At 38.2% G+C, this 25,965-nt stretch overlaps 1 protein-coding gene and 1 long non-coding RNA gene across 4 annotated transcripts in view; one reads left to right on the top strand and one right to left on the bottom strand.

The window, feature by feature from the left end:
• Window positions 1–42: 42 nt before the first annotated feature.
• Window positions 43–24,135, bottom strand: LOC143397736 (uncharacterized). Of its 3 annotated transcripts, XR_013091200.1 has the most exons (4): window positions 23,435–24,135; window positions 22,986–23,054; window positions 19,780–19,926; window positions 43–850 (listed from the first exon to the last, which is right to left on the bottom strand). It is a non-coding gene; the product is annotated as an uncharacterized LOC143397736 (long non-coding RNA). The 3 variants fall into 3 exon arrangements; XR_013091198.1 differs by having other exon boundaries at window positions 22,986–24,135; XR_013091199.1 differs by lacking the exon at window positions 43–850 and adding an exon at window positions 16,118–17,077 and having other exon boundaries at window positions 22,986–24,135.
• Window positions 23,655–25,965, top strand: part of Plbd1 (phospholipase B domain containing 1) — a 61,039-nt gene continuing 58,728 nt past the window's right edge. The window contains exon 1 of the mRNA XM_076854145.1: window positions 23,655–23,996. Within this exon, the coding sequence (XP_076710260.1) occupies window positions 23,888–23,996 (109 nt within the window). The 5' untranslated portion in view covers window positions 23,655–23,887. The remainder of the gene's footprint in view (window positions 23,997–25,965) is intronic.

The following is a 25,965-nucleotide window of genomic DNA, read 5'->3' as shown; positions in this document are numbered from 1 at the left end:
AATCCTAAAACAAATGAAAACAAAGATAAATAGACTTGCCAAATATTAAAATACATTATAAACTGCAATAATTAAAACACCATGATAGGATAGTGGAATAAAACAGATAAGAAATAGATCCAAGTACCTATAGAAATTTGGATATGATAAAGATGGCATTTCAAGTCATTTGGGGAAAAGATGAACTTTTATAATAAATATGCCAGGACAACTATTAGCAATTTGGAAAAAAATTATATACCAGACTCATACTATACATAAGAGTAAATTCAAATGTATTTGGAATCTAAATGTAAAAAAGGGAGCTACGCAAGTATTTTTAAAGCTTCCCAAAAAGCCAAAGACAACTATAAACTTGTTTAAAAAAAAAGATTTGCAACATAGATAAAGATAAAATACTCCTATAATGTATAACAAAATGACCAAAAATGTAATAGAAAATGGGGGAAAGATATAAATGGATAATAATTCAAACTCAGGGAAATATAAACTCAAGCAATACTGAGATACCAATTTTCACCAATTAGATTGGCATACATTCTATTGGTAAGACATTGAGGAAGCATGTTATTTCACACATGATAGTACACATACAAGCTGGTGCAATGCTTTTGGAAAGAAATTTTGCAAACAAGTTAGTACAACCAAACTGTATATATACTTGCCTTTTGTGTTAGTTGGTTTTTCTTTCACTGTAACCAAAATACCCCACAAGAACAACTTAGAGGATAAAAAGTTTATTTGGGAGGTTCACAGTTTCAGAGGTTCAGCCTACAATCAACTTGGTCCAAGGCAGAAACATCATGGTGGAAGAGTATAGTGGAGGAAGGCTGTTCTCGGCTCATGGAAGCTGGGAAAGAAGAGAGAGAGACAGGAAAGGAGGGAGGAAGAAGCCAGGAGATATAATTTAAGATCATGACTCTAGTGACCTACTTCCTGCAGCCATGGCCTCCTGTCTAATCTTACCATTCAGTAATACATACAAATTATGAATCCATCAAATGGATTGATCCACTGATGAGTTTAAACTCATAACATAATCACTTCACCTCTCAATATTCCAGCATTGCCAAATATATGCCTTTTTGGAAGATAGCTCAAATCCAACCCACAACACCTTTTTACCCAGAAATCCTACTTCTAGGAATTTACCTGAAGATATACTTTTAACAACATATAAAACTACACACACACGTTGCAGTTTTGTTTGTAATTGTAAAACACTGGAAACAATGCTCATACCTTGAAGAATGTTAAAAAAAATTATAAAAATCCACAAAATGCTGTAAGAAATAATATTCTCTATGAATTTCTGTGGATATATTTTAAGAGAAAAAAAGTAGTATGATGCCTTTTATTTAGTAAGAAAGAATGACAAACTGAAAAAGAAACAGGAAGGGAAAGAGGGCATGGGGGAAATATTGGTGGAAGGGTAGATCATTACATTAAGGAAAATAAGGAAATAGAGAGACCTATTAGAGGCAGCATGGTAACTATAATTAATGATGATGTAGTCTTGAAAAAAGAAACAGGGAAGATAAATTCAAACATAATAAGATTGGTTACCTATGTGAGGTGGGAACGGATGTGAACAAAATGTGGGAATTGAGATAGGATAAAAGAGGTGGGAATGCTTCTCTGAGTAGAACTTTTTGTAAAGTTCCAACTTTTAGAACCATGTTAGTGTTCACCTACTCATTATTTATCTATTTATCTTTTTATCTACTTACCTACCTATGTAATTGAAAGCAACCAGAATTCAAGTGGAGACTCAAAACAAAATCATGATAGAAATAAATGAAATGTGTTACAAATAAATGGCATTGTCTTTGTGTCCTCTATTCTGTACCATTGGTCTACAAGTCTATTTTGGTGCCAATACCATGCCATTTTTGTTACTATTGCCCTGTAGTACAGTTTAAGGTCTGGTATAGTGATGCCACCTGCTTCACTCTTCCTGCTAAGGGTTGCTTTGGCTATTCTGGGTATCTTGTTTTTTTCCAGATGAATTTCATGACTGCTTTTTCTATTTCTATAAGGAATATCATTGGGCTTTTGATTGGAACTGCATTAAATCTGTATAGTGCTTTTGGTAGTATGGTCATTTTGACAATATTAATTCTGCCTACCCAAGAACAAGGGAGATCTTTCCAACTTCTAAGGTCCTCTTTAATTTTTTTCTTTAGTGTTCTGTAATTTTTCATTGTAGAGATCTTTCACCTCTTTTATTAAGTTGATTCCCAGGTGGGGTTTTTTGTTTTTTGTGGGGTTTTTTTTGAGGCTATTATAAATGGGGTAGTTTTCCTAGTTTCTCTTTCAGAGATTTTTGTCATATACTCTTCAGTAGATGAATGGATAAAGAAACTGTGGTATATACACACAATTGAATATTACTCAGCATTAACAGAAAATAAAATCATGGCATTTGCAGGAAAGTGGATGGAATTAAAGAATACTATGCTAAGTGAAGTAAGCCAATCCCAAAAAAACAAATGCCGAATGTTTTCTCTTATATGAGGTTGCTGATCCATAATGGGGATTAGGTGGGGGGAGCGTGGGAGGAAACTTTAGATAGGGCAAAGGAGAGGGAGGGCAAGGGAGGGGGCAGAGGGGTAGAACAGACTGTGGAATGAGGTGGACATCATTATTCTAAGTACATATATGAAGACACGAAGGGTATGACTCTACTTTGTGTACAACCAGACATGAAAAATTGTGCTCTATATGTGTACTATGAATTGAAATGCATTCTGCTGTCCTATATAACAAATTAGAATAAAGAAATACATTTTTTAAAAAATGGCATAACCAGACTGAAGTCATTAGAAAAGAAGAAAAAATTAACACACAAATGAGGGAGGAAGGAAGAGAGAAAGAAAAAACATCCACCAATGTCTTGTATCACATACAAAAATTCAAAATGGTTCACAGATCTAAATGTTTAAAACTTCTAGATGAAAACTTTGAACCTCATCAAAATTAAGACCTTCCTCTCTGATGCTTGAAAGACACTGTTAATTTAAGACAATACTGCAGACTCAATATCTAGTAACACCTAGGCTATATAAGGAACTCTCAAAAGTCAGTAAGTGTCAACACTTAAGGATTTCAGTGTGAAGACAAAATAAAAATATCTGATCCTATTTCCACCTAGGAATACACCAATTCAGGAACAATACACAGACCATTTCCCTTCATGAGAAATTCAGAAACCACCACATGTGAATGTAAAACCTGTTACAACAGAGTAGGTAGAAAGATTTGAGACACCCACTTGCTATAATTTCTCCCTGTGCACAGCACCACACAATCAGGAGAAAACTTCAGTTCCCTTTCTAGGGAGGAAAGGACTGGACAATATCCAATATTCAGGGCTGGGGTTGTAGCTCAGTGGAGAGCACTTATCCTGCACATGTGAGGCACTGGGTTCAATTCTCAACACCAAATAGAAAGAGAGAGAGAGAGAGAGAGAGAGAGAGAGAGAGAGAGAGAGAGAGAGAAAGAGAGGTATTGTGTCCATGTACAACTAAAAAAAAATTTTTAATCCAATATTCTGACTTTTCAGTAGACGACTTGAGAGTCTGGTTCCTGTCTTGTTTGAATATGAACACTGACATCAAAGAGCCCTGAGAGAGAACAAAGGCAATTTAGGACAAGCACAGACATTCACTATAAAGCCCTCTCCCTAATTAATTGCCAAGTGAATAGGCAGAAACCCTCATATTCCAGCTTCTGCCTGGAGAGGGAAACAGTTGAACTATGTAGTCATTCTTGCTAATTTTCAAGGGACTGCTGGCAGAACTGGCTTTTGGCCCAGAGTATTGATGGGACCAGCATTCTCTAGATGCCTAGGGGCCTCTTGCAGACAAAAAGGAAAGAATTAGGGCCTACTGCTCCAGAAAATGCAGTCAGCAAACAGAATACCAGAGAGAAAGATATGAATTCCTGAAACAGAGAAACCACTTATCCCTCTGATCAGGAATTTGTATGCACAAGCCCAGAGAAAACACAGGTTTTGTTTTTTTTTTGAGAATTTCCTAGAATCTCTGGCTTGGCTTATGGTCAGGGTCTTCTCCTGCATGAGGCTAGTCTTTGAAGAGTAGAGATGTGGCAATTTTTCCTAATGCACATATTGCAACACAAAGAATCAAGGAAAATGAAGAAATGGGGAAAGCACAGCTCAAACAAGGAAACAAGATAAATTACCAGAACAAAACTCAATAAAAAAGATCTCTATGAATAACATGATATAGAATTTTAAATAACCATTATAAAATGCTCAAAGGTCCAGAATGAGTGAAGTTAGAATTTCAACAAAGATTGAAATTTTTTAAAAGAATGAAACAAAAATCTTGGAGCTGAAGAATATAATAACTAAATTGAAAAATTCAATAGAAGGGTCAAATAACCAACTAGAGTGAGCAGAAAAAATACCAATAAATACAAAGGTAGGTTATTTGAAATTATTTAGTAGGGGAGAAAAAGGGAAAAAATTTAAAATGAAATAAAGCTTAAGGGATTCTAATGGACACCATCAAGTGAAAAAATATCCATTATAGAGTCATAGAAAGAAAAGAGAAAAATCAGATCACAAAACTTATTCAAAGATATAATAGATAAAAACTTCCAAAATCTGGGAAGGAAATTGGACACCCAGATCCAGGAAGTCCAAAGGGCATTCATTAGGATGAATCAAAAGAAGTGCACAGGAAAATACTTTATAATAAAATTATCAACAGTTAATGAAAAAGGGTTTCAAAAACAGCAAGAGAAGAGCAATTTGTCACATACAGTGGCACAGAAAATCTCTATCAGACTTTAACAGTATTTATTAGCAGAAACCTTGCAGGCCAGAAGAGAGTAAATGATATATACCAATGTGCTAAAAGATAACCCCAAATACTCTATATGATAAAACTATTCATCAAAATGAAGGAGATATAAAACAAACAAAGGCTGAGGAAATTCATCATCAGTAGACTTGCCTTAGAAGAAATGCTTAAGGGAGTTCTTCAACTTTAAACGAAGACACTAAACAGCTGCTTGAATACATAAGAGAGTAAAAAACACAATAAAGATAAATATGAAGTCAGCCCTCATATTTATCACATTTCTATAACAATGTTAGTTAAAATACTTTTAATTCTTATCCTAAAGTTAAATGACAAAGATATTAAAAATAACATAAGGAAATGTTGATGGGTACACCATATAAATAGACATAAATTGTGACATCAATAATGTACAGTGAGGGGTAGAGAAATAAAAGCATAGAATTTTTGTAAGGTACTGAATTAAGATGTTATCAGTGAAACAAGAAGGAAGACAGCAAAAGATAAGAGAGATGAACAGGCTATAACACAGACATAAAATAATTAATAAAATGTCAATAGTCAACCCTGCCCTATTAATAATACTTTAAATATGTTTTAACTCACCTGTAAAAAGGCATAGAGTAGCTGGATGAAATAAAAACAAAATACAACTTTATGTTATCTGCAAGCCTCTTTTTACATTTAAGGACACAAGAAGGTAAAAGTGAAGGGATAGAAAAATACATTTCAGAGAAACAGTAAACAAAAGAAAGCAAGGGTAGTTATCCTTTCAGATAAAAGTGTCAAAAGAGACAAAGGAGGACATTATATAATAATACAAGAGTACATTAAACAGGAAGAAGTTGCACTCATAAATTATTTATGCATCCAACATCAGAGCACCTAAATATATAAAGCAAACATTGACAGAACTAAAGGTAGACATAATACCCTGCTTTCCAAAAAAGAGAACCAACCAGACAGAAAATCAACAATGGAAAAAAAAAAAACAACCATCATATTTGAACAACACTGTAAAACAATTAAATCTAACAGACAAATATAGAACATTCACTCAATAGTAGCAGAATATACATTCTCCTGAATATATAATTTGTTAGGTCACAAAATAAGTCTAAACAAATTTTAGAAATTTGAAATTATACCAACTATTTTTTCCAACCACAATGAAATTTAATTAGAAACAATAGCACACAAAAAACTGAATATTGCACAAATATGTTGAAATTAAACAACACACTGTTGAACACCAATGAATTGAATAAAAAATAAGAAAATTAGATAATTTTTGAGACAAAAGACAACCTACCAAATTTATAGGATGTTGCAAAAGCAGTGAGAAGGAAGTTTATAGATAAATTAGAAAATAAAGATCTCAAACCTTCTCATTTTTCATTGTAGACTAGAACAATAAGATCAAACTATACAAGATTAGCAGACATGAGGAAAATATAAAGATTAGAGCAGGAATAAATGAAGTAATTTTAAACAATTTTAAAAATAAATGAAACTTAGAGTTAGTTTTTCTAAAAGAGCAGCCAAATTGATAAATATCTTCTAGACTAAGAAAAAGAGAAAATGCAAATAAAATTATAAATGAGAAGACATTACAACTTATGCCACAGAAATAAAAAGAACCACTATGAACATTTATATATCAAAAAACTGAAAAGCATAGAGGAAAAAGATAAATTCTTAGAAATAAACAACCCACCCAGACTGAATCGTAAAGAAACAGAAAGCATGAACAGACACATCTATAACTAGTGAGATTGAGTCCATCATAAAACTCTCCCAACAATCAAAAGCCCAGATCAGATGGCTTCACTGTTGAATTCTATTGAGCATTTAAATGATTAACACTAAGCCTTCTCAAACACTTATCGAAGAAAATATCAAAGAAAACACTGTTAAACATTTTCGTAAAACCAGAATTATTCTGATATTAAAACAATAAAAAAGACACTATACAAGACAAAAAGAAAACTGAAGGCCAATATACTTGATAAACATAAATGCAAACAATCTGAACTGAATGTTAGCAAATTGGAATGGAGATATAGTCAATTGTAGAGCACTTGCCTAGCATGGACAAGGCCCTAGGTTTGATTTCCAACACTTAAAAAAATAAATAAATAAAAAGTCAAATTCAGCAATATATTAAAAGAATTATATGTTGTGACCAAGTGTGTTTACCCCTAGGATGTGAGGATGGTTCAGTTTGTTAAAATCAGTTCATGCAATATACCATTGTACATCATAAAGGACTGAAATCACATGATTATTTTAATAGATGCTGAAAAAGTGTTTAAAAAATATGACACTCTTCATGATAGAAATATTTATCAAACAAACAATAAAAAGAAAATATTTCAACATAATGAAGATATCACATAAAAACCCATAGACAATACTATATTAAATAGAGAAAAAGTGAAAGTACTGCCTCTAAGAGCAAGAACAAAGCCAGGGTATACACTTTTGCCACCTCTCTTCAACATAATATTGGAAATCCTAGCAAGAGCAATTAGACAAGAAAATAAATAAATAAATAAATTACATTTGAATCTGAAAAGGAGAATTATAATGATCTCAGTTCATAGGTGATATGATCGTATATGTACAACACTCCAATGATTCCATCAAAAGCTTGTTAGTACTAATAAATTCAGTGAAACTGCAAAATACAGAATCATTACACCAAAATCAGAGGCATTTCTATACATTAGCAACAAGCCACCTGAAAAAAAAATTAAGAGAACAATCCTATATATAGTATCATCAAATGAATACATTTTTTAGAAATAAACCTAACTAAGGAAGAAAAGGACTTGTACATTGAAAATGCAAAACATGGATGACACAAATTAAAGAAGACACAAATAAATGTAGAGATGGCCCATGTCTGTAGATTAGAAGACTTAACATTGTTAAAATGTTGCTATAGTTTGAATCTGGAATGCTCCCAAAATGCATGTACTTTAAAGGCTTGGTCTCCAGTTTGGTGACAACCGTAATGTGTGGGGCCTAGAGGCTCGTCTTTAAGCCTCTCCCTGTCCCCTCCTCTGCCTCTCCTTTGCTCCCTGGTCATGAGGTAAGCAGTTTTGCTCACCAAAATGCTTCCCTATGATGTGCTTCTCTTGCCACAGACACAAAACAAAAGGGCCAATTAATCATGGGCTAAAACCTCTAAAACTATGATCCAAAAGAAACCTTTTCTCTTTACAAATCAATTAACTCTATTTGTTAAAGTGGCAGAAAACCAACAAAAACAAATGTTCCTATTACTGAAAGCATTCTGTAATTTTTTAAAAAAATTTTCCACTCTGCTCCTTTTTGCTACTTATTCTCACTGTAAATTAGGTTAAAAGCAGCCAATAATACTCATGCCACAGCCCGAAGGCTTTGCTCCTTGAAATCCTCTCCACTAAGTAAACCAGTCCATCACTTTTAAGTTCAGCCTCTCACCAAGTATCAGGGCATGGACAAAATACAGCCAAATTCTTTACCACAGTGTGACAGAAGTGATCTCTAGTCTAATTCCCAGGAGAGCCCTCATTGCCATCAGAAACCTCATCAGGGGGCTGGGGTTGTGGCTCAGTGGTAGAGCACTTGCCTAGCATGTGTGAGGCACTGGGTTCAATTCTCAGCACCACATATAAATAAATGAATAAAATAAAGGTCCATCAACTTCTAAAAAAAGAAAAAAGAAATCTCATCAGTATGGCCTACATTTCTTTCTACATTTCTGTCAGCATAAGGTGTTCTAAGCCACTACCAGATTCATCTATTAAGCTACATTTACAACAGTTCGGCTTTATCTAGCCTCTCCAACCCTTCCACACTCCTCTTGTAAACCACTATTGCATTCAAAGGCTGAAGAACCATAGCAGTCTCTATGCTGCACACCTATAACCTCAGCTATTCAGGAGACTGAGGCTGGATGAGCACAAGTTTGAGGCCAGCCACGGCAACCTAGCAAGAAGCCCCACCCCATCTAAAAAAAAAATTATATATATATATATATCTCACAAAGACTGAAGAACCTGAAGTCTGATAATATTCAAGGGTAAGGACAGCCACAGAATAACACACCACCTAAGTGCAAGAGAACTAGTTCCCCCTTCCTCCACTTTTTTTTTTTTTTAATTCCATCTGGGCCTCCAGCCTATTGGATGAGGCTGCATACATTCAGGGCAGGTCATCCCCACTTCATTTAGTGACCCATACACCAATCTTCTCTGGAAACACCCTCACAGACACACCCCAATTGTGCATTACCAATTCTCTAAGTATCCCTTAATTCAGTCACGTTGACACCCACAATTAACCATCACAAAGGTCTTTTCCTGATTTCAAACCATGTTACACATCTACAGTAGTCCAATAGCATGGTACTGGCATGAAGACAGAAGTGTGCCAATGGAACAGATTAGAGAGCTCAGGAATAAGCTCTTCAGTATATGGTCAAATGATGACAAGTGTTCCAAGACCCTTGGAACAGTGCGTTCAACAAATGCTGTTGGGAATATGCAAAAGAATGAAGTTGAACCCTTACACCATATGCAAAAATAATAAAATTGATTAAATAGCTAGATGAAATATCTAAAACTATAAAATTCCTAAAAGAAACCGTTGGGGGAAAATGTCATAAAATTGGATTTGGCAATTAGTTTCTGTATATAACATTAAGAGCACAAGTAACAAAAGCAAAAAATAAACAACTGGAACTACATCAAACTTTAAAACTTCTGCACATCAAAATAACCAACAGAGTGAAAAAGATAACTTACAAAATGTGAAAATATCATTACAAATTGTTTACCTGATAAGGGATTAGTATCTAAAATATAAAAAGAACTTGTGTAACTTAACAACAACAAAACAAGCAAACCCAATTGTTATTGTTAGGTTAGTTAGCAGGTCGAAGGAAAGGACAATGAAGGACAGACATTAGGCCCATGTACCAGGAAGAATCCAGGAGCCATAAAACTGAAGCTGGAGGGAAATGTGTCTCAACAGGCAAACATTAGGAAATGAGATCTGGAATTCCTAAGCTTCCCCAGGCTGCAGGAGGACCATAATCCCTTGAGGAAATTATTACTTAACATCCTGAGACCCTCACTAAGATAGATAAGTATCAGAAAAGTGGAGTCTGGTACATCAAGACCCCCCAGCTATAGCTCAAGGGACACTACAGCCTTCAGGTAAGTATCATCATTATCTCTTGCAACCAACTATGTCACAACCACCCTGTCAACCAGAATATTCAGGTCCTCACAGAGGAAGTTGCTGGGGGCTATGCAAAGGATAATAGATCAATTTAGGGGAGACAGGGCATGAACAAAACACAGCCAAATTCAAAGAAAGAACAAAGGACTCAGTTTCCTTAAAAACTCCGTCCCTGTGAGCACCCCACTGTCCTCTCTTCTGGACAGTCCGTGTAGTCCCCGTGTTGTGCATAACCCTCTCCTTCCACTGTTTAAACTTTCACTTGCTACTCTGTGTTTTGCTCGAGTTCTTTCTGGCGAAGTCACAAGACCGGCACCGGAGGACTGTGGTGGCTGCCCCAGCTCAACCAGGTAGGCCCTCAGCTCAGTAATATTATGTGTGAATATTTGTGTCTCCCCAACATTTATATGTTGAAATCCTACCCACAAAGTGATGGTATTAGGAGCTGATCAAGTCCTAAGAGAGGCCTCATGAATGAGATGAGTGCCCTTATAAAAGAAGCCTGAGAGACTTTCTCCCATCTACCATGAGAGGATATAGTGAAAAGACAACTGTGCACAAACCAGTACGCAGGCCACCCCTACCAAGCACTGGATTTTCTGATACTTGATTTTGGACCTCCCTGCCTCCAGAACTGTGAGACATGAACATCTGTTGTTTATAAGCCATTCTACTTGTGGTGTTTTGTTGTAGTATCCCAAACAAATTAAGACACCAATTTGAAAATGGGCCAAAAAACATGAATATATATTTCTCCAAATAAGACCTACACATGGTCAACAAGCATATGAAAATATACTCAACATCAATAGTAGAGTACGGTTAAGTCAAAAACATAAGATAGTACTTTACTTCCTTAAGGGTACTTTTATTTTTTTAAAAAATCACACTCTTACCACACAAAAAATAACAAGTGTTGTGATACTGAACCAGAATAAATTTGGGCCAGGCATGGTGGTGCATGCCTGTAATCCCAGCACCTTGGGAGGCTCAGGCAAGAGGATCAGGTGTTCAAAGCCAGCCTCAACAAAAGCAAGGTGCTAAGCAACTCAGAGAGACCCTGTCTCTAAGTAAAATACAGAATAAACCTGGGGATGTGGCTCAGTGGTCAAGTATCCCTGAGTTCAATCCCCAATAACCCCTCAAAATGAATAAATAAATAAAGTTAGGACCCTTGCACTATACAATTTCAAGACTTACTACAAGACTACAATAATCAAGAAAGCACAATGGTGGTGGAAAAAATACAGAAATGGATCAATGGAACAGAATAGAAAGTCTAGTAATAGGCCAATATAAATATAGTCAACTGACGAGGAGCAAAAGCAATACAATGGCACAAAGACAGCACTTTTAAAAAATGGTGTGGGAACAGCTGATCATTCACACATTCTATGGTTTGGATCTGGACTGTCTCCCAGAGGCTCATGAGTTGGACACTTGGTCTCCAGTGCAGCAGTGCTCAGAGGTGGGACTTTGGGAAATGATTGAATCATAAGGGCTCTGATTTCATTAACAGATGAATCCACTGATGGATTAAAAATTTAATTAGAAACAATAGCACAAAAAAACTGAATATTGCACAAATATGTTGAAATTAAACAACACACTGTTGAACACCAATGAGTTGAATAAAAAATAAGGAAATTAGATAATTTTTGAGACAAAAGACAACCTACCAAATTTATAGGATGTTGCAAAAATAAGGGAATGGGAATGTAGCTGAGAGGTAGAACGCCCCTGGGTTTTATCCCCAGTATCACAAAAAAAAAAAAAAAAAAAAAAAATGCTGTAAGAATTTTAAATTTAAAAAAATTAACTGTAGTTTAGATTTATAAACTGTATTTTCCTTTGTTACATTTGTTTGAATTTGAAATACAATAAAGTCACCAAAATTAAAACTGAAAAGATGTTTTCCTAATATGATGGTCAATATAAAGAACTCCTACAAAGTATGATCTCAGCAAAAAGTATGATTCACCCTCAGAAAGAGTCTTGCAAGATTTTATGTGCAAAAAAATTTTGTAGAAATCAGAAATAGAAAGCCCTTTAAAAAGGGGGGGTAACATTTTTTTAGCACATACCATATATTTCAAAATTATATAATATTTGTTATGATTATAGGTTCTTCAGATGGCCAGACACAACACAATGGTATCTGAAGAGACAAAAGATAGACTTTTTATTTCTTACAGCTCCAAAATAGAGGAGAGGCTGCTATGCAAAGCCACATGGGGGCATGCTTCAGGGGACAGAATAACAGTAAGCTGGAGCTGTAGGGGGAGTTTATATAGGGTGGGGAGGAGGGGTGGGTAGCTTGGTTTTGTGGTTTCCTGGGGTGGGTGCTTTGAATAATTCCACAGGCCCACAGAGAGGCCATGGGTGGTGCTCTGCAGAGGGCTCTGGCCATTTCCTATTGGATATGGTAGCTCAAGTTTATAACCAGAACCTGAACCTGGCAAGGGAAGTAGCTTCAGGGCAGGGCTTAGCAAACCGCCCCCAAAAAGGAACTGAGAGTTTTTAGCTGTGACTTCAAAACCAGGTCAAGTCAGCTCTTGTGCAACAGTGCACACACACACACTGTTCACATCTCTTTCATTCTGTTAACTCACAGCACTTATATAACACCTAGGAAATGGCACCATGATCCAGGTCAGGAACAAAGGCAGGAAGACACATCGTTACTTATTCAGTGAGTGACAAAGTGAAGATTTGAAACCACATGATTCAGTCCCAGAAACCACAAATCTTAACCACCATTTTTCACTGATCAAAATGAGGGGGGCAAACAGGGAAATAAAAATAAACGCTCTCCTAGGCCATTAAATCCTAGTGTCAATAAAGGGCTTTGTGTGGACAGTATAGAGAATTCAAAGGCAAAACTCCACTGTCATCGTAAGGGAACCAGGACTTCCATGTGGGAAGCTAATAAAACAAGTGATGGAGGAGGAGTGGGAGGGTCCTAGAGGTCAGAGGGCAACTCTGCTGCTTTGATTTGGCTTAATGTTTATGTGAAAAGGCCCAGTGAGCCTCTTTATTGGAGGGTGGGGTGTTTAAAGTCATCCCCCTGGAGGAGCCAGTGTAGAACAACCATCACTCAGGCTGGTGACTAATCCCGCTGAGCTGAAATCCAACTGCATACACCTCAGAGCCTCCAATGTTCTGGGCTGCTCTAGGGGAAGACAGCATTCATTTAACACTATACTGATTTTCAAGGATTTTAAGGAGAAAAGAACAGACCAACACAGGGTTCATCCAAGAGAGATGAAACTAGATGAATGTCAAGCTTTCCCAGGATACAATTAAAAAAAAAAAAAAAAAAAAAGATGCTCTCCCCAATGCAGACTGAGGAAATGCCCCCTGCCTTTTTTTTTTTTTTCTTTTTAAGGAAGGATTTTAAAACCCCAATCCAGATGTGATCAGATCAAAATGCATGATCATTGGGCTGTAAGCAACCGTGAGTATTTTCAAAATGCTTCCTAGATGATCCAAATATCCAACTGCTGTTTTTGATCACGGAGAAGGTTTGCAGGAAAAAAAAAAAAATACAACTACAGAAATATGTTGTAACCAAACTATTTATTCAAAGTGAAAAGGCTGGCTTTGAAATGGATTTTTTTGTTTCAAACTGTACAATAGCCTATTGAAAACCCCTTTTTCTAGTTATAATCTAATTAAGTCTATTACAAGGATTTATTCAATCAGAACACTTTCAAATATTTTGGTTTTGATACCAAAATGAAATTTCCTACAGATATTCTAAAATTAAAGGTAAAAAATTTAAATGAGAAACTATCATATTATGGTCATAAAATTTTTGAAAAATATTGATGTGAGGAAAAAAAGTCACCCAAACCCCACAATACAGAGGCATAATGCAGAGACATCTGATATAATATGCTCTCACTATTCTTTCTCTCACACAGTAAAACAAATTGGTAATGATACCCACCATTGGCTCCTATCCTCGCTTCAGCCACTATTTTCATTTCATTAACCTTGTGAAAATGTGCCCTTCCTCTTAGACCATTCACATTTTGGACTCATACCATATGATGGCGTTCTACTGTATGCACACATTTGAGCTTTACAGCGTCAAAGCCATGTGGCCCTCCCTGCGGATGTTGCTGAGTGGGAGCTTTGATGACATGGAAGCGATGCCTCTCGTCCCTGCTCCACAAGCCCTGCTGTCGTCTGAGGTCAGAACAATGCTCTAATGTTCCCAGGTCTAAAAACCCCTTCTTGAAATCTGCCCTTTCTCCCTCTGCCCAAATCCCCTTTTCTCTTTCAGGAACTCAAACCAAGTCACTGGGCAGGCATCTTATGGGAGACATCATGCTTTTCTTCCCATTCTTTCCTCCATCTCGCACCCATTTTGCTTTCTCCTCAGTGCTCACACATGAGCCTACTTCCCATTTCCTTCTTCAGTACAAGTCAACTTGGATGAATACATGTGGACTCATGCATTCTCCAGACACGTCCAAATATGAAACTTTAGTTCAGCCAAATATCCTGTGCTCCCTTAGTATCAAGGATAATACCACAGAAGGCAGGCACTAAGGAGATGGGCTTCATGACTATTAAAACAGCCATTGCTTGATACTCACAGGGGATTAGTTCTGAACTGCCCCCAAAACAAAAATCTGCAGATGCTTGCGAGTCCCTTTCATAAAATGGCATGGTATTTATTTATCCCCTATGCACATTCTCCTGTACACTTTATCTCTAGACTGCATACACCTCAGAGCCTACCGTAGGATCCAGCAATCCCAATACTTATAATACCTAGTACCATGTAAATATTATGTATATACTTGTTATACTATGTTGTTTAGGGATTAAAGACAAAGTATACATATGTTCAGTAGGAATACAATTTTTGTTTTTCCCATATTTTTGATTTGAAGTTGATCGAAACCCTAGATGCGAAACCCACAAATATGAAGGGCCAACTGAATAGCATTCCTGAGTCATTTGTTTTTCCTAGATCCAGTTTTTAAAAACATGACTCATGATTCGATAGGAGTTGTCAGGATGTACCAAATCATTGCTCATTTTATTTGGCAATAAAAATGGCCCTTATGGTTTTTATGTAACTTTGATTCTGTTATGTAATTCTTCTTGACATAGTGTTCCAACCCTGTAACTTGATAGTGATATATAGTAAAGTACCTGTTTAAGTGTTTTACCTGATCATCAACCAAAGCCAGGAGTTCATCTGAGCCTGTGGAGAAGGGTGTAGACTAAGAAATACCACTTTGCATCAGCAGGCAAAATGAAAGCAGAAGAAAAATATAGCCTGCTAATAGAACACAGAGGAGAGCAAGCTCTTCCGAGCTGCAGAAGCCACAAGAGAATGTGAAACCAACTTGATTCCTGAATTTTGGGTCCAGAATTTCTAAACTGCATGAAAGATTCCCCTTTACATTTTTACATGATTTCCCTGCTCCTCAGGTCTACTTTGGACTTGTCGGTTGATGTGTATCAAAGTAATTCTTTTACAAATGATTCTTAGAAATTTTGGGTGTATTTTTGGTGGCTTTGAAACTTTGCCTTCACATGGAAACTAAAATTAAATGAATATAAAATTTCACATTCACAACCTTTTCCCCCCAGAAAGTCTACAGATGGTATTCCAACATCTCCTGGCATTTCACAGTGCAAAGTAGTCAAAGTCAATCTGATGTGTAGTGTTCTGCAGGTAATCCACATTCCTCCACTTCCTGTCCTCTGGAACGTTCACAGTATTTCTCTTCTTCTTTGTGTAGGTGCCAATTCCAAACCTACTATTTTCTTTATAGCAGAAACTCTATTATCCTTAAGAAGAGGCCCCCACCTTTGTTGAGGGAGGACTTTCAAAAGCAGCAGGTGAACTGATAGGCTTGGGAGAGCTGGGGTAAGGGAAGGAATATGCTGGCTGCTGAGGGGCACAGGAAGAGGCGCTGAGGGCTTAGATAGCGATGGTAACATGGAAAGGGAGATTCTGGACAAGAGGAAGGTTACCTGGGAAGTCAACGAGTAAGTATCCATTAAAAGCTGCCCCCTAAAACAGTGTGGAGGGTTCTCAAAAAACTAAAAAATAGAACTACTGTATGATCCAGCAATCCCAATACTAGATAAATATCCAAAGGAAATGAAATCAGTTGATTAAAGAGATAAGTGCACTCCCATGTTTACTGTAGTAGTTTTTGTATTCACAATAGCTACGAAATTAAATTATTATATGTCAATAAAAAATATCTCTTGATGGAAAATAAAAACTATCCCCTTAAAGTTAAAAAAAATTGTTGAAAGGATTAGTGTTTTTTATTTCCATATTTATTTTCCTTCTGTCCAGCAATGCATACATTTACTTTTACCAAACCATTTGAAAACTGCAGAAATCATTACCACTTCACAAGAGCATATGTATTCCATGAAGACCAGGACATTCTTCTGCACCTCCCGAAAATACTATATATTTAAAGCTTTTAAATATATAATAAATACCATCTTTTACAATGTCCTTATCTGTTTAAATGTATTCAAATAACTGAGCATACTGGTGCAGTTGCATAATCCCAGAGACTTGGGAGGCGAAGGCAGGAAGAGCCAAGTTCAAGGCCAGCCTCAGCAACTTAGCAAGGTCCTGTCTCAAAAAAATGAAAAGGGGTGGGGATGTAGCTCAGTAGTAAAGCAACCCCAAGTTCAATCCCCAGTACCAAAATAAATAAATAATGTCTTCAAATATTCCCCAGAAAAAAAATCTCCTTCATATCACACTCTATACACACCGTACTCAGTATTTAATTAAATATCACATTGTTTCTCTTTAGTTGCCTTTAACCTAGAGAGTGCCGTGTGTGTGTGTGTGTGTGTGTGTGTGTGTGTGTGTGTGTGTGTGTGTCTTATAGGGAGGAGTAGCCATTAAATAATGATATTTTAAAAGAATATAGACCTGTTGTCCTGTAGAATGTCCTACGATCTGGATTTGCCAGATTTCAGAACATCTGCGTAATTCGCAAGACCTACTGCAAAATGAAAAGCCACTTTGCTAAAAATTTAAGAATTTCAAGATGGTCACAGCAGACATCAAATTGAGCACAGATCCCTTCAAAGCTTGTTGAATACCCATGAGTTGACCCAGCCCGCTTTTGTCCTCCTGACTTGATGCAAGTTGAGTGTTTTTTGCCAAGACTACCACATAGGTGACGTGTGCACCTCCCATCTCAGGGAGAAGCACTGAGATCTGTTTCTTCAGCTTGGAAAAATTTTCTTGATAGGGTTTTGAGAGGTGCTTCCATTCTAATTAGTTCATTTCATCTCCAGGAACACATATTATTCTTACATTGAATTATAATCTTTGGTATCTCTTTTTTTTTTTTTTTTCATTTTTAAAAAGTCTTACCCTCCTACTTTTTGGAAGATTTCAACAATCTGTCCTTCAAATTACTTCATTTGCAACATGTCAATTTCTCTTCTTAGCGATGTTAATTCTTCTGCTAAACTCTTTGTTTTCTATCAACTTTCTTCTTGTCCTATCCCCCATCTCCCTTTTCATTTCATGCATTTTCTTTTCAATCTGTTTCTCTTTATTATTATATTTATTATTATTTTCTACACATAACATTACAATGATCTTGGCAATTCATACATTTGTATCATTGGGGTATAATTTCTCATTTTTCTAATTGGACACAATCTGTTTCTCTTTATAAATGGTCTTTCTTAGTAAATAGAGGCCATGTTTTCTCGTATGCTATGGAAGATGCCTAAACGTCTTCTAAACTTTGTTTTGATCCCTAAGATTGGAAATGTTTAGAAATTAGAGATTTCAGTATGATGCCCCCTTTCTGTCATTCTGCAGTATTTTTCAGACTCCTGTCATCTGGTTCTTGTTTCTTATCACTCATCTTAAAGTTGAAAGAGCTAGCAGACAGCATGTTGCTCAACAGACGGAATATTCAAACGCTCTTGGCCGTATACCAGACTTCCTTCTCAGATTACAATTGTGTGGAAGATTGATATGCACAGTTTCTAACTTAATTCTTCATATCCAGGAGATATTCATCTAGTTTATACAACTAGACTGAAACAAACTTTTCCAAGAAAGAAATCTGGAGTTTTGTCCCTGGATTGCCTAAAAAGGTTCATTTTTAGCCATTTTCCAAGAAATAAGTGCCCAAGATTTTTCTTCTTATTGTCTTCATTCAATCAAGACTAGCCAGATTCATCAAATATTTATCAAGCACCTTTTATTTATTCGTTGTTATTCCAATATCATCAAGGCTTAAATTCTTTCTTAAAATCTAAAAGAACCTGGGCATAGTAGCACACACCTGTAATGCCAGAGGTTTGGAAGGCTGAAGCAGGAGAATGTCAAATTCAAAGCCAGGCCCTAAGCAAACTTAGCAAGTCCCTGTCTCTAAATAAAAATAAAAAGGGCTGGGGATATGGCTCAGTGATTAAGCACCCCTAGGTTCAATCCCTGGTACAAACAAAAATTGGAAGAATAGCTGTAAGTGTTTAATAGAGAAATATGTTGGACAGGCAAAAAGCCCAAGCTCAGTATTTCTGAGGAGTGTTCACCCTTTCTTTGGTTCTGTAGCAATACACCAAATGGTATATTTAATTACCAATACAACTATACACACAATAAGGGAAAAAAAAGAACAGAAAAGGAAAAATCAATTACAGAAGTAAATATACATAAGACTACTTAGATGGTAGTTTAAAATAACTAATGCATTTTTCTTCTGAAAAATTCTTGTTTAACTTAGGAAATCTTCCATTATTAGATTCCTTCCAAGAGGCTAAGGTATCACTCAAAGAAGAATACTAAAATATTGGAAAATAAAAGATTAAGATGTGTGGCTTTTTGCAGAGGGGAGCACAGAGATACTAGGGATTGAACCCAGAGTATTTATTTTTTGTTTTGAAGATCTAAGTTGCTTAGGGTCTTGCCAACTTGCCGAGGCTGGCTTTGAACTTGCTATCTTCCTGCCTCAGTCTCCCGAGTCATCGGAATAACAAGGGTGTGCCACCACGCCTGGCTGATTTGTGGCTTTTTGAGGTCTTGTGTTATAGACACACTAGTCTTCAACAGGCACTAAAATGTAAGATCCATATAACTGAGAGAAAAAAAAATGTTTTAAAATATTCAAAAGCTTGGTATGAAAAATGGAAAGACAGACTGAGATAAGATGGTATACAGTACATTGAAGAACCATAAATTGGAATTAGAAGGTATGCTAATATTGAATTTGTTCATATCCACAGAAGTAAAAAGTCAAAAAAACTGGTAAGAGATGCACAGAGGACCGGTGAGAAAGCCCAGCACCAACCATCCTCTAAGGAAAGAGTCATCTATTGATGGGTGGGGCAGGGTGTGGAAATATTTAGTAATTGAAATGCCAAGTAGGTCTAGAATTATGGGAGCAGAGAAGATGATAGTTAAACCTCCCCCACTGTAGCTCATGAACTTACAAGTCTTGAAAAAGAGCCCTGTGTCCCCCATGGCACCAGAGGTTTAGAGTGGCCAGGGGAGGTGTTTAGGGAGATGACACTTAAGGCAGACTTACTGATTGATGATCACTAGGTCAGAGTAACTTTAAGCCCCCTACTGCCACTATACCAGGGTTCAGAAGGGTATGAAGATGAACCAAAAGCCCAAGTAGGATCTAAGTCAGGATGGAGAGGTTGCCCAATGTGCCAGAAACAGCTAGCTGCTTACCCAAGATGTGTTCTCTCGTTCTCTTCTGTACTGAGAGGTGACATCCCAGGTGTGACAATATGTTCAGTTCTTACCGATGGAAGGTGAGTGGAATTGATTAAGAAGCAGGTGTGTTTGCTCTTTCCACACTCTTTGCCTTCTCTGTGGCTGAAAGAAAAGATTCCAAGGCCCATGGTCATGGTTCCTACATACAATTTGGCAACCACAGTGAATTCACAGAGGGTATCTAAGAATCCATCAAATACTCATAGAAAACAATAATAGCAGAACATACTATAATGAACCAAAAGGGCTCTTTGGGATACTTTTAACTTTCTCAGGGAAACACAGCTGTTGGTTGGACACTGATCAAATTACTGCTATTAAAGTTTTTGGCCCTCACTTTGGGAACTTCTGCCTTAGTGTATGGTGAAGCCGCAGATGAAAGGACATTGAGTTCCTAGATATCCACATGGAAGAAAGCCACTTACCAAGAAGAATGCCCACACTGCATTGCATAAATCCATTGAACACAGAGTTCACTTATCACTGTGGATGGTGTTACCCTAATTAATACAGAGAGTATGTGGGAATCTTAACCTTAGGTCATGGTGGTGCTGCAGACATCAACAGCAGACAACTGTGCATTGTAATTCCTGACAGCTGGATGAGACAAACCACACCTTAAGAGAGACCAAAAGGTCAAAAGAATGATTCACTGAGTCCCTTACTTAATTCTCTGAGGAAGGGGAAGATATGGAAGAGGCAAAGGATGGTAAGGATTTCCCAAGTAAGACGGAATACCCTTAAATTTGGCACGACTTTTTTTTTAACCACCAATGGATCACTGTTTGAATCTAAATTAACTATACTCTTTTGGGAAAGAAACAGGTTTACATTTGGCATAGTACATAATGGAACTATAAAAATTTCAATTCACCATATGTATGTTACAGTAAGGAAGAAATATAGAAGCCAATGAAGTCCACTGTCCCAGTTTCTACATGGTCACTTGGCTATAGATGATACTTACGACTTCTCTTTTCCACCTTCTTTCCACCTTCCCTTGCTTTGGGCGGGCATCTCAGATGCTTAGGGTTCTTTGCTCACTGGGGTGAGGAGCCTGACTCCCCAGCAGAGCTGCCTGGGTGAGGTTTCCGCACTTCCATTACTATTCCTAGTATATGATGACACAAGGGACTCCCCTGAATTCCCTCTACGCTTCAGCTCCAGCCATGCAGCAGTGCTATTTCTTTATTGATAGCCAAGCTACATTACTCTAACCAACACTAGAATCCTTTTCTTACCCATTTTCTTTTTTTTTTTTTTTTCAGAGGAACTCAAAAAAGGATTGTGTTTTCAAATTCCAATTCAGGACACTGTACTGTGTGCCATGGTGGGACCATACCTCCATCTTTGCTCACTAAAACCTCTAAACCAGTAGAGTCCAGATTTATGAAAAGTTGGTACCAAGACTAAAGTAATGGATGACAAGTAGCCCCAAACCAGGAAGTTCATTATAGAAGTGATGAGAACGTTTCATAGCTGACACATTCTTTGGTCCTCCTCACCTTAGATTTAAAATGAGTAACTTTTGCTGCTCATGTCTCTCCAGATATATAAAACCAGCACACTTTAAAGTGAAGATTTGTCATCACGTAATTTTGTGGTTCTCAACTAGGGCATTTTTGCACCATAAGGGAACATTTGACAATGTCTGGAGATATTTTCAGGGGTCACAAATAGTGGGGAGTGCTACTGTCATCCAGTGGGTTAATGGGTACACAGGGAAATCCCCCAACAACAAAGACTTGTCTGATCCCAAACTGCAATGGCTTTGAAGTTGAGAAACTCTTGATCCAGTTTAATTTGTTATCTAAGTAATTGCTCCCCCTGTTGGAAGCAAGGTCTATGACTGCATCTCTGTGCCTGAATCATGGTAGGCAACAAACATTGAATGGCTAAATAATTGATGGATGAATGCCACATAGTTGACATCAGACATGTTTATATATATTATTTCATCAGAATACGTTGTTCCTTGGATACTAAGGGTTAGTAGGATGAGGAGGGTGAAACATGGCACCATGGCTGAAATATTTGGGGTGGCACAACTTCCTTGAATGTCCCAATGTAGTTCTCTTCCCTACATGACACAACCAAAATGTTCATAATTTTCCTTCTTGTTTATTTGCTAACTTGAAAGAAAGTGTGCAATTACTACGATGTCCTCAATTCCTTCCTTCATTACATGAATGTCAACATGATAGCAAAATTTTAACTTGCAATTTGTACAGGGATTTGATGTTCTTTTAGTTGTTCTGTGTTTTTCTAACAATTACAAATGTAGTTCCTTTTCTAGAAAAAGTGCTGCCTGTTGTCTCTTCCCATGATCCCTTGAAACCTCAATGAAGCTTAGAAGAAAGGCCAAGTCAAAAGTGGATGTTGAGTGGTGACTTGTCACCTCCTAACCGTCCCCACTGCTCACTCCTCTCTTTTTTTTTTTTTTTTTGGTGGTAATATAAGAGGGGTCTGCTTTATGTTTTGAGTGTAGCCCTTGCTGCTCTGCCATTTTGATTTATTTTTAAAATGGACATGTTTCTTTCTCTTCCTCTCTCCTTAATCTCTCAGGGAAAATAAGATTACCCTTCTTCCTCATCCTAGGCAGATTTATCTGTCCTTGAATACACATTTGCCATAGGAACGAAGTAATTCAGACTTTGGGGATGGTACCAAAAATGTCAGAAATGACTTCTCCCAAATTAACAGGTGAATTACAACTCCAACAGAGAACACCTGGAATGTAGCCTTTGAATTACCTTTTTAAGAGCCCCCTGTTCCTGCTGATGGAGGAGTCCCCTGTGTTTCTCCTTTGCTGGCAAAGCAATAAACCTTCTTTTTCCTTTTTCTCAAAACCATGTCCTTGTAATTGGATTGGTATGGGGACAAGGACTAAGCTTTTGTGGGGAGATTGAACCCAGGAGAGCTCACCACTGACATACACTCCCATCCCTTTCTTTTCTTTCTTTTTTTTTTCTCCTCATTTTTTCCCCATTTTATTTTGATACAGAGTGTCACTAAATTGCCCAGGCTTTGTCTTGAACTTGTAATCCTCCTGCTTCAGTCTCCAGAGTTTCTGGGATCACAGCCCTGTCCACCACATCTGGCTGTCCCCACTTCCCTTTAATCACAGCTCTTTTACAGAATTAGTGGCAACTTTCACCTACCCGTTTATTCACAGGGCTTTGTCCCTTCTAGGCGTGTGGGAGGAGTTGCTCTTAACTGTCTTTGTAGCACTGGTACCAGAAGCATAAGATGGGTTCAATCAATGCTATTGAATGAATAAGATGCCTTTTGCCTACTTCACAATGTCACCTAGGGCACCCTTTGCCAATGTCACCCAAGACATAATTTTGCCTACTTCACAATGTCACTTTCAACTAGCCATGCAGAGAAATGGGGACACCACAGGGGATCAGGGGGGATCTAGTTTCGACCCTGCGTGAATCACGCTCCAGTGTTGGCTTCAACCCAAGAAGAGAAACAAACGATCAAAAGTTTCTAGCAGCAGCAAATGGATTCAGGTTAAATCGCCCGGGGCACGGGGCGCTGATCCCTGAGGAATCACAGAAGGGCAAAGCAGGAGAAGCGCGTGTGGGCAGAGTATGAGCTCTACCGTCACTCTGGATGCCTCATCCTCTGCTAGTAGCGTGGCCATCTCGGAAGCAGAGACCAGTGGCACTGTGAACTGATTCCTTCAAGCCCTGGGCCTCCAAACTGCCCCACTAGTCCTGAAAAAGCAGGGCGCAGCCGGCACGTTCCCCAGAAGTGCAGCTGAGGAACTTTCCCAGCCCTGCCCACAGGTTGCTGGAGGGTCAGACGAAAGGGATCCGCCTTCCCCCAGATTGGGGCCCAGTAGGGCGAAGGTTGTTCTCCAAGCCACGTGAAGCTTTCCTCGCCCCTAAAAAGCCCCAAATAGGCAGGGCTAATGGGAGAGGAAAGTTAAGAACTCCCCAACTTCTGAGACGCAGCGCCCGCCTGCCACCCCGAGAGCCGCTCTTGCAACAGCTGCCACCGCGCGCCCCAGCGGTGCCTAGACCAGCCGAGAGGAGGTCGCGGCCGCAAAGCGATGTCCCGCCGAAGCCTCGGGCTGAGGGCTCTGCCACTGCCACCGCCGCCGCTGCAGTTGCTGCCGCTGTTGCTGCTATTGTTGCCTTTGGCTGCCGCGCGCCAACCAGGTGAGCAGAGGCCCCCGTGCGTCGCCGCACCCCGCTGCGAATTCCCCCCGAACCTGCTTCCAGGGGTGTCTTGTGTAGGGGTGGACGCCGAGGGAAGCAGTGCAGGGAGACGGGCGAGTATTGCTCCAGCTCTGCTGTAGCTCCGTGACGGCACTGGAGAAGGGCAGGAGTTGGAGTGTAGTCTGAAAAGTTTTGGCAAGAATTCTTGGCAGACAATCCGTTGGCTCCTGCGCCAACTCTTGACCTACAGAGCCTTGGCTCCTCACGAAAACTCCAGCCAAAGGACATCTAAATATATTTATCCAGATCATAGGGAAGTATGGTTCCAGGCTGCCATTTGTTTTGTTTAAAAAAAAAAAAAAAAAAAAGACAGTGACTTTGACTTAAGAGAGTGATTACAGACTGGTATTGGCAGCTTAATACTTTGCCACACAGCGTACTATCTTTTCACATAATGCTCACCATAATCTTAAGCAGAATTATAATGCCCATTCTACAGATGAGAAAACCGAGACTGGGAGGAAGTCAATAATTTGCATAAAAGATAACAGCTAGTGAAGACAGCTGGGATGTCAGAAAGTATTACCTTAACTATTTCTTTCTTAGTAAAACAGGTTTTATTCCTACAGGTATTGATGTTAATCTATATCCTTTGTGGGTAGGGGGGGAAAGCCTTGAATTCATTACTTCCATTCCCAGTATGACCAAGATAGTGAAGTACAGGGACTTGAAAGACTTCAAAAATAAAGTTAAAAAAGGGTTAATTTTGTTTTATTATCTAATCCCTTTTCCATGCAGACCTTGTGCAAGAACAGGGTGGGACCCCCAGAGGGTCCCCTTCCCAAATATCTGTTCTGATTCTTATTACACCACTTTTCCTGAAACAAAAGTATCTGTAGTCACCAGATTTTAAGGACTTTGCTTTCAAAACTTGCCCAATTACCACTCCTCAATATTAAGTCTTTCCAGTCCACCAGGAAGTGATACATCCAAAGACTCCTTATTCGTGATTTAGCTTTGTCACTTGAACTTCAGCTGAATTATGCCCCACTTTAGTACAGTGCTCATTCAGACATCCCTGGAAGACATCAGAGAAGGTCCTGGAAATGGAAATGGCTTTGTGTCTACAGAGCTGGTTGAGTCCCCCCACCTCCCATCCCTGTGGTCTGCTGAGATTAAATGCATCTAGAGGGGCAGGTTAAGGAGTGAGGTGGAGATTTTATGAAGATGGGGCATTGTTTACTCAACAAGAAACTACATCATAAATTGAACTGCCCAAGCAGGAGGCTGAGTTCAAGCCTGGAGGTCTGGAGCAAGGCAGAAATCGAGGGCACGTCTGCTGCAAAGTGATGATCCCAATAGCACCATGCCCAGCAATCCCAAGAGGCTTTTTATGAGGGGGCTGGAAGACATCCTGTGATGCTTGCACTGGCTATTTCAAGCAGATGTGATCTCTGTTTCCTTTGTTCCACTCTTAGTTTTCCACTGCAGATTTCTGAATTTTTATCTTAACCTTCTAGTACACTGCCAAGAGCTTGAGAATTGAGAGTAAAGAAAAGGGACTTCATTATATCTTGCTTGTCACATGTTCCCTGAAGTATCCAGTTCGGTTCTCTGAGCTTGGTAAGGACTTGATAAACACCAAAGGGACTGCATCTTCATCTCTCCAGAATGAAGTTCATATCCTCTAATATGCATCTATTTTCCCAAAAACAACTTCTTTAATTTTTAAAACCCACTTGGTAGTTTTTTTTTTTTAATTTCAGAAATTAGGAAATAATTATATATTCATCCTGATTGTGTCTTTCAAGCATTATACACTTTAGACATTTAATCATGTGACACTTATCTTTCTAGAATGAAAAGTTCTATACATATTTTTTAGACTCTTCTTGCATAATTATATGCTTGGCACCGAGGCTCAAACCCAGGAAGGGTGTGTCATGCATGCTAAGTCAGTGCTGTATCA

This window comes from Callospermophilus lateralis, chromosome 4 (genome assembly GCF_048772815.1).
Source record: "Callospermophilus lateralis isolate mCalLat2 chromosome 4, mCalLat2.hap1, whole genome shotgun sequence".
Taxonomy (NCBI): domain Eukaryota; kingdom Metazoa; phylum Chordata; class Mammalia; order Rodentia; family Sciuridae; genus Callospermophilus; species Callospermophilus lateralis.
Note: the sequence above shows the minus strand (reverse complement) of the source record. Positions and strands in the feature narration are given on the sequence as shown.